Source organism: Populus euphratica, unplaced genomic scaffold, assembly GCF_000495115.2.
Source record: "Populus euphratica unplaced genomic scaffold, PopEup_1.0 scaffold50.1, whole genome shotgun sequence".
NCBI lineage: Eukaryota > Viridiplantae > Streptophyta > Magnoliopsida > Malpighiales > Salicaceae > Populus > Populus euphratica.
The window spans coordinates 552,037-561,420 of record NW_011499870.1 but is presented as its reverse complement, the minus strand read 5'-3'; the positions used below and the strand labels follow the sequence as shown (position 1 = coordinate 561,420).

General features: G+C 34.3%; 1 protein-coding gene and 2 pseudogenes across 1 annotated transcript; 1 reads left to right on the top strand and 2 right to left on the bottom strand.

Annotated features, from left to right (window-relative positions):
• Positions 1 to 330: 330 nt before the first annotated feature.
• Positions 331 to 5,466, bottom strand: LOC105127052 (DEAD-box ATP-dependent RNA helicase 56-like; annotated as a pseudogene).
• Positions 5,467 to 6,515: 1,049 nt separating this feature from the next.
• LOC105127051 (uncharacterized) lies at positions 6,516 to 7,605 on the top strand. Its single transcript, XM_011028151.1, has 5 exons — positions 6,516 to 6,621; positions 6,700 to 6,803; positions 6,981 to 7,044; positions 7,145 to 7,241; positions 7,331 to 7,605. The coding sequence occupies exons 1-5, from the start codon at positions 6,567 to 6,569 to the stop codon at positions 7,407 to 7,409; spliced, it is 399 nt and encodes a 132-aa protein (XP_011026453.1). The 5' UTR covers positions 6,516 to 6,566; the 3' UTR covers positions 7,410 to 7,605.
• Positions 7,606 to 7,726: 121 nt separating this feature from the next.
• Positions 7,727 to 9,102, bottom strand: LOC105127048 (probable carboxylesterase 17; annotated as a pseudogene).
• Between the last annotated feature and the right edge of the window lie 282 nt (positions 9,103 to 9,384).

Genomic DNA, 9,384 nt, shown 5'->3' with positions numbered 1-9,384 from the left:
TGATCAGGGATTCAACAAAACCTAATGTAAAGCAACTACTACTATAAATCAGATGAGTAAAGGAAGCGCAAGAGTTAATTCTGAGATGATGTAATGACCCCATGACCCGATTGGACATGCTTGAACACAATGATTTTTTTAACACCTTGTATTCATTTAATCTATATCTTTATCTCTCATACTGAATCTCTTCATGCTTGGCCCATCTCACCTCTATCTATACATTAATTACACGCGTTGCTCAATCCATTACTAATACCACTCGAATAAAACCAAAGCACACTCGTGCTCATGTTAGCACTAGCAAATCCCTTATATAGAAATAACTTCATAAAAACCTTGCCAATTAAAGGCTACCAAGGCTAAGCTAACATTAAAAAAGCAAAAACACACTAAAAATATTTTAGTTTTAGCTTATCTAAAACATTAATGCATATGATAATATGACGCTCTCCTGCAAATCTAAACTAGTTATACTATGAATAGTTACTGTTGTACCAATAATTCATGAGCAAGTCTAACAAGCTCCATGTCCAAAAAAGCACGGCCCAAGAGTTCCCAAAGGCTATAGGTAGTTCAAAAGTAACATACACCATCGAGTAGTTTCACCAATATAAATTATTAGGCAATATGCAGAACAAATAAGATAGAAAGGGACTACCACTATATGCTGATTGAATCTCCTTTAAGATGGCACTGCAAATGAAAATGTTTGCAAATAATAAGGAGTATATAGTGCCATATTCTTCCAACAATGCCATAAATATAAAGAGTTAAGAAACAAAATTACAGGAAAAAAAAAGAAGGTAAAGTCTATTAAGGTTGCACGGTTGCTCTCATAATCCCCATTTAAACAGCGAGCACCAATATAGTATTGCTGGTTACTGTTATTATCCCATGAGTTTAGAAAGGAGAAGATGATGCCAACAAGGACAAGAGAATGGAAAGCATGGTATGTTCTTATTTGCTTTTTGGATAAACATAGAAAAAGCAAAACAAAATAATAAAGAGAACAAATTCTTACAACTATTTTTTTTGAAAAAAATATGCATTTTGAAACTGATTATAAGTAGATGTATCAATCTGGTCTGGTAGCTCCTTTATATCCACCTCAAACCTCTCTTGAACCTGCAATCAAACTAATAAGTTCTAGAACAAGCAAGAAATTTAAGAAAACAATACAAATTTGATGAAACAAAATTAATTGCAGGACCTGGTTGAGAACATCAAAGTCAGAAGCTAATGATACAAAGGTAATGACAAGGCTCTTTGTGCCAAACCTACTAGCTCTACCAACCTGTCATAGATTTTTTTTTTTTAAAAAAAAAAACATAACTGTAAGACATTTCAACAAATATGATGCACTAGAAAGGAAAGCCAGCAAATAGATATGTTGAACAAGTTCAGTTGAATTTACCCTATGTAAGTAATTGTTAGTAGAGTCTCGCATGTCATAGTTAATAACAATGTTTACACGTTCAATATCAATGTCCCTGCCAACCAAATCAGTGACAACAAGAATCCTTTTATGACCCTCTTTGAAACCCTTGTAGCGCATCAACCTACAAATGGGATACATTCAGCATAGAACATATCACTACTAAAACTATATTACAACTACAGTACGCATGTCAACCAAGAGCCAGAACAGAAGTGCATTATATTATTGAAATTAAAATACACTTAAAATGACAGTCACTTCTAAGATAAAAACCACAAAAATCATTTTCAATGAGGTCATAAAAATCAACATAACCCCATAACAAAATACAACATCAGATGTATAGTGAAAAGTAAGGTGTAATAGCCTAGAAAGAAGCCAAGTAAATTTCAATTCCATGTTAACAACACACATTCCATACATAATCAAATCCATACCAAAGAAACAAACCAATACAATATAAAATACAAGTTTACTATGCATATTCTAGCTTTTCAAATGAGGTTTCCAAGACTTCATCCAAAGTAAAGGAATATATGAAACACTTAATTTTGATTTTTTCAAAACATGGGTTTGCAAAAACAAACCAACATTGTTTCGTTGTTCTGAAACATCCAAAACCATGGTAATAAAACATAATCAAACACCAAAAACACGATTTATACACCAAACCCGACCCAATTCTTAAATGACGTTAGACTGGCATTAACAGAAATACCATTGACACCAATTAAAGCAATAAATTTTGTCCAAAATAAATGCACCAGCAGACCAAGTTAACCAAAGGCAAAACAAAGTAGATTACAGCATGTGGGGAAAAAAGACCATGAATGACTGCAACAGGGTGTTTATAATAATATAATATGTAAAATCTATAAACCTTTCTTCCTGTGACATGCTAGAATGGATGCAAATAGAGGGAAAATTACACTCCACAAGTAACATGTTCAGCTCAGCTACTATGTTCATACTTTTAACAAGGATAACAAGTTGATTAAAGTCCAATGCATCAAGAAGATTGTTCAACTTTTGATTTTTCTCCAACTCAATTAGTTTGATGTAGTGCTGCCATTTCAGTTTTGATAGTCAGATGGAAGTTCAAAAACTGGTATAATACTGTCTTGTCAAGAGGAGAAGAATTATAACATTGGCATGGCATCACCATCTGCCATCCAATTGGATTCCTCAACGTGGAGCATTGTTTTAAAGGTTCAAAGATGAACACATCTCTTACAAAAGCTAGACTTGTCCTTAGTGAAAAGCTAGCCTCAATACAATTTCTTTATTTCATACTTGAGACCTTATTTTCTCTCATTAATCTATATCCTCTCTCCATATGGTAGGACCATATCTCCACTTTCTATCTTCACTCATTCTACATCTCTCTGTAACATCTGCTTTATCCCACCTCTCTTTCTCCTTTCTACCCTTTTATTTCTTAACCCAATTTTTTCCTCTCCTCATTATCTTCTCACTCAAACCCCAGCTCTATAGCATTTTAATCTGAAATTGTCTAGCTCCTTTTAAAACCACTATAAAACAACAACACAAATCTGAATGCATGCCTGTACAAGACCATTAAGGGTCAACTTGGCTTCATTATCAACGTAAATTTTCATTGGCTGAAAGGAACAAATGTCACAATAAATCATATTAGAAGCCTTCGTGAAGCTAATGCTATCCAGAAGAAAATGATAGATGGATTTACATCCCTTCAATCAAGATTTCGGTCCATACGAATCATCTCTTTACAGATATTTTTTTATAGTCATATTAAGCAAGGCCACTATAGCTCAACATAACTCTATTTTACAACTGAAAGCGCCACATATAAAGGAGAAACCCCCACCCCATCCAACAAATTCCCACTCCCCAAACCACACCCCCCCAAAAGAAGAAGAAGAAGAAGTAAGAAGGGCATAACCTAGCACATGTAAAAAAATAAAAAAATAAACAAAAAAAAGAAAGACACAACCACACCCCACTTCGGCACCTGTCACAAACTTGAGGCTTGTGATTCCAACCCAACAAAATATAATTTCCCCACAATGACCACTTATCATTATTCCTGATGGAGAACTGAATCCTAAATATCTATAGAAGACTCGCAAGGACATCTGGCAATATTAAAAAGAAAAGACTTCTAAATTCAAGTAGAACTAGTTATAGGACATTATATCTTGCATGAATTTTTTGCAAACTGGGCGGATTTCTTTGCTGAGTGTTGCAAAAAACATCATAACTTGCTTATCATGAGGAGTCATCTTGAAGATCTCTTGAATATCTCTCCTTATGTCTGCAAAAAACATCAATTATACAAAGAAATAAGGGATATGCATGATTACAACATTAATATCAAATTAAAATGGAGAATGGAGGACCTCAGGGCTAAGATTTTAGGATAAAAACATAGGAGGACCTCAGGGCTAAGATTTTACGATAAAAACATACAGAGTGATTCCAGCATTTTGTCACATTCATCAAGGATAAAATGCCTGACATTCTTCAAAGAAAGGTCTTTATCTCTAGCCAGTGCCAAGATTCTTTCAAGAGTTCCAACAACAATATGTGGGCATTCATTTTTCAATAAATCTTTATGAGTTTTGACATTGACACCACCATAGAAAATAACAACCTTTGTATTGGGCAAGTAAGTACCGAACCTCTCAAACTCGTGACAGATCTATTAAGTAAAAAATAGTAAAAAAATGAGGAAAAATGAAATGCAACACGAAGCAAATGTAACATAAGTAAATGGGAAATCTAGTTTGTTACTTTAAAATTACCTGGTAAGCCAACTCTCTAGTGTGACATAGAACAAGGGTAATAACTTATCCAGAGGTAGGCTCAATTTGCTGAAGAGTAGACAGAATAAAAACATCAGTCTTTCCCATTCCATATTTAGCTTGGCAGATGACATTCATTCCCAAGATGGCTTGGGGAATACACTTATGTTGCACTGCTGAATTACTAAAGAAAATTATACGGAAGGAACCCTTGGTAAGTAAAACATAACCTCTCTGATCTTTTAATTGAAAAGGTTTACCATAAAAGAATACAACTCCAAAATCAAGATTGTGATAATTGTATATTACTTGAAAAGATAAACACCACAATGATTAAGGATGCAAAAAAGACATCAACGAACATGGGAAAGCTACAAATTCAGTTAATTAAAGTGTTAGCACATTCACATAAAAGCATAAAAATCAAAAAAATAAAGCTATGCATTCCACTCAAATTTATATATTAATATGCATGATGTCATTGGAAATTGTATACTTTTTTAGGCAGATAGTCAAAGTTTATTAGCACGACTAAAAAACATAATTTCAACACAAATCCCTTAGAAGAAGTAAAATTTGTACATTAAAGACAATACTGAGTAAAAATTGAGAAAATCAGAAGAGCATAGCAATAGATTACCTTCGGAAGGACGCTCGAAACTCGAGTCAATAATGGACTGAAGAAGCTTAGGCTTCAAAAGAAAGTCTTTGAATCTCGAATTGTGAATTCCAACATATCCCCTGTACACCAAAAAATAAAACACCAATGTAAATAAAAACACAAATAAAACTACAAGACACAAGCTTGGATAACTGATTTATCAATCTCCATCAAAATTTATAAAAAGCCGGCCTTTCAACACAAAACAAAACTCACTTCTTAACGGCTTCGTCGTTAACTTTAGCTCTAACGAAGTCAGATGCTTTGTCATCTTCTTCTTCGTAGTCGAGAAGCTCTTCCTCATAAGCATCGTTGTCTCTTGTTTCACCCATGATTTCTACAACAAACAAACACATATCTTGAAATTAGTGTCAATGATATTAGAGCTTTTTAACGAAAACGAATATAGATCTAATAAATTAGGGTTTTGCAGTGAAATTGAGTTGTGAATTGGAGAGAGAAAGGGGGAATACTTGTGAAAGTAAAATGAAGACGGGGTTTAAGAGCTTAGGGTTAGGGTTTGCTGCAAAGTAAAACAATTAGCAAGAAATTTAAAGAAAATACTTTTTTAAGAGACATAGAAAGAGAGAGAGTAAAGGCTCGAAGCGTAGAGCTTAACAAAATAGTATAAGGCTTCAATGGTAAATGATTTTTATAGTAAAAAAGGTGTGATAGAGGGAGAGAAGTTGGGAGATATTTTGTTTGAATTGACCTTAATGGCCCTATGGTTCGTTGTTAATTTCGATTGAGCTTTTTGTTTTTCCAATTTATCTTTTACACTTGCCTTTTCTTTTTCTTTTTCTTTTTCTTTTCTTTAGCCAGGATTGGATTTTAATGCAATTTATTTGGCAAAGTCTATGTTTGCATTTATACTTGTATTTTAAAATATTTAATTAATATTTTTCAGTAATTTTGATACAATGACATCAAAAAAAATATTAAAAATTATTTATATATTTTCTACATCATAATACTAAATTTATATAAAATATAAATTATTTCATCAATTATGGTTTGATTTTAAAATAATATTTTATTTTTTAAAATAATATATATATATATATATATATATATATTGTAACATTATTTCAAGAATAAATTATTATTATTTAAATGCTATTCGTTTATTAAATGCACCATAAGAAGTGGACTTTAACATATGTTATTTTATATTGTTTTTTAATCAATGGATATTCCAATTATTTTTCTTTATAGGTAAAATTTTTCCCTTTCAGCATCCTCTTAATTATAAAGGTAGCTATATTATATTGAAAGATCATTTAAATGCCTATGTGATAAGAGTGTAAGAGTGGCCTTGAGAATATTCTTTTAAAATTCAAAAGGCCTTTTTTTTTTTGAGTGGTCATAATATTAACAAATATTTTTTATTTTATTATAGTCATTATTATATTTTTGTATTTATTATTATTATTATTATTTAAAATTATAAAATTAAATTAATTAATATTATTAAACTCTTTTAAATTAATAAACCGAGTTATAGATTATCTTCATCCTTTAAAAATATTATCTTTTTTCTTAAAAAAAATTCACATGGAAGCTAATTTTGAATTCAAAATAGCCCAACCCACCAAGGGTCCAAGAATACAAGAAGCCCATTTATTCACGATCTAATCCTCATGATTGCCAACCACTGCCAAAGCTGTCTTCATTGGTCATGGCTTCATGCTCACCATTTGTTCTTCCACTTAGAGCCAAGCAACAAGATTCAGGTAACTGTCTCAAACATCCACATACGACTTGTTCTTCAAGTATAACGTTAGATATCCACTCTGAATCTTGTTTCACAGGAATACATGGAACCAATTCTGGTAAGCAAGAAATTAAGATTCTTGGGGTCCATGATTTTTTTCACAACTCTTCAACTGCTAGACGTTGCTGTGTTAGAGTTAAGGTCAGAGTTCATATCACTCTTCCTGTTTAAAATCATAAGTCTTGCTTATATTATGATTCTCTGAACTCCAATGGTGGAGGTATTCAGACTTGCAAGAGCTTATAAATGTTCATTTGTTGCATTAATTTTCTTGACGGCACACCACATAGGCTAATCTGATTGTTGGTGTGATGATAGGCTGCTCCAGGTAATCGAAAAACGAAGCCGAATAGTATGATTTGTGCTGACTGTGATGGAAATGGTAAGCAAACTAAAGTTAAGTAGCCCATCTTAGAATTGTGATAGAAAATGCATGCATGCGGCTACTGATTTAGAGTTTTGTTTCGTTGTCCAACTACCAGGTGCTGTTCTGTGCTCTCAGTGCGAAGGCAGTGGAGTGAACTCTGCTGATCTTTTCAATGGCCGATTTAAAGCTGGTGATTCATGCTGGCTTTGTGGGTAAGTACTCATACAGGCTTTAATTGTTACCTGATCTTGTGGACTGTGGCACACATGAATCACTTCTTATTTATTGAGTTATCTTGCAGTGGCAGAAAGGAAATGCTGTGTGGGAATTGCAATGGAGCTGGATTCATCGGTGGTTTCATGAGCACTTTTGATGAGTAGAAGCATCTGTATGATACAATTGGATGGAGATATTCATGTAAATGCAGCCAGTCATGTGTGTAATCTGTTCAAATAGATAAAAACAAGATCCAATATGGGCTCCCTGACTGTTTCTGTACAGGTTCAACAGTATACAATGATATATGTAGATATCATGTTATTCTGTATTGATGTCAGTGGTTATTAATTTGCATAAGATACCTTGATATTTCTTGAAACTGCTGATGTACAAAACCAGACAGATCAGTCGGTAATGGAAGGAGTTGAGGTTTCTACCTGTCACTGTAGCAGGTGGAACTTCACAATATCTCTGAATATTTATTGCGATAGCAGTACTAGCGAATCCTTCATCACATGGCTACCAAATCCGAACAAGACTAGAATTTTTGCATACTAGCTGGTGGCAGCATGCACATATGATCTGTGACACCATCTGAGATGCTAATGTCTCCTCATGAACGCGCTCATCAGTTGTCGGGGCGAAGGAGTTGCCTCAGATTCAGGACAGAGCACATGAAAATTCATTGCCATTCAGCTTCAACCAATTCCACTTCTTTCACCCCTTTTCTTGCCAAAAACTGTGCATGCATCACTCCCCTTTCGTTCAAGAAATCCAAGCCAATCACAGAAACTACAACCGCTGGAAACTCACTCCATTCACCTGCTGATACATCTTGAAGAATCTCAAAATTACAGCCAAAGTAGTTACGGTTTGATCATTCTCGTATGCTTTAGACCCCAAAACATATCACTCATCAACGCGTCTTCTCTTTCTTAGTCCTTTTCTCACTCCCGAAACAAGGATGAATCAGCACCAACCCTTTGGTTTTAATAAGACAATCTCCTCTCCTCATTGTTCTGATTGCAACCTGGCGTGTTATGTTTCATCCAGCACTATCTCCAGAAAGAAACAATCGGAGAAAAATCAGCCTGCTTAATAAGCCAAGGGTCAGAGCTTGCATTGTTACAGAGTCATTCAAGTGAGCTGAAACAATCATCGTAACCAATCGGAAGGCGATTCTCCGGTGCCAAACGATAGTCAACAGAAAGGACAATGGACTGAGACGCCACAGATAAATCTCCAGGGAAGTGATGGAACCCAAGCCATGTGGTTGAGCAAAAGCGAAAGCAACCTCCGTGAAAAAAAAAAAACCACAACCGGAAGCTGAATCATGGAATCTGGAGCATCAGGAAGGGACAATCTTGCAGTTATTTTCTTAGATGAGTCAATGGTCACATCTTTGAACTTGAATCCATTGGAATATGATTTGGATGTGGTGGGGCAAACCGTTTCACCAACCCATCAAAAAAGACTTGCAGGAAGCCAGGTATCTCTGCAACTATAGACATTTTGGTTAACAAAATGAAGGTGATTAAGGCCCTGATATCTCACACAAAGCAATTGAGAATATAATGTAAGGATATAAAGGATCATATGGCTATGCTGATGAGTAAATGGCAATGTGCAAGGTCAGAGTCAAGAGGAATAGGATGATCATTTGAGGTTGCAATGCATTGATTAACAGGAAAACGATGTTAAATAACGTGATAACATGATGGGCAAAGCTGACTGGAAGATGCCATGATTACTAACACCAAAAAATGTTAGGTTGGTCATCTAAAGGAACCAGCCATCTCTGGATTTACAAGAGCCAAAATTCATGAATCATGGTCATGTTTCTTTTCTTTGAGGTTAAGAAACTGTTGATGCACTTGATTCTGTGTTCTAATAAAATGTTCAGAAAAAATAAAGGGCAATTGGCCAACTTAATGTTCTGGTGTTTCTTCAAAATTGCTTATGCACTTGATCAGTCTGTTTTATTTTAATATTTTCTCTGAATAAAAGCCAGTAATACAAAGTCAGAAAGATCAGTTAGTTGAGGCAGGAAATGGAGGTATGGGCTATGGCAATAAAAGGTTCAAGATGTTCTGTGTTGTGACACCTATCACCATCAGCCCTTTGGAAGAAACTCTG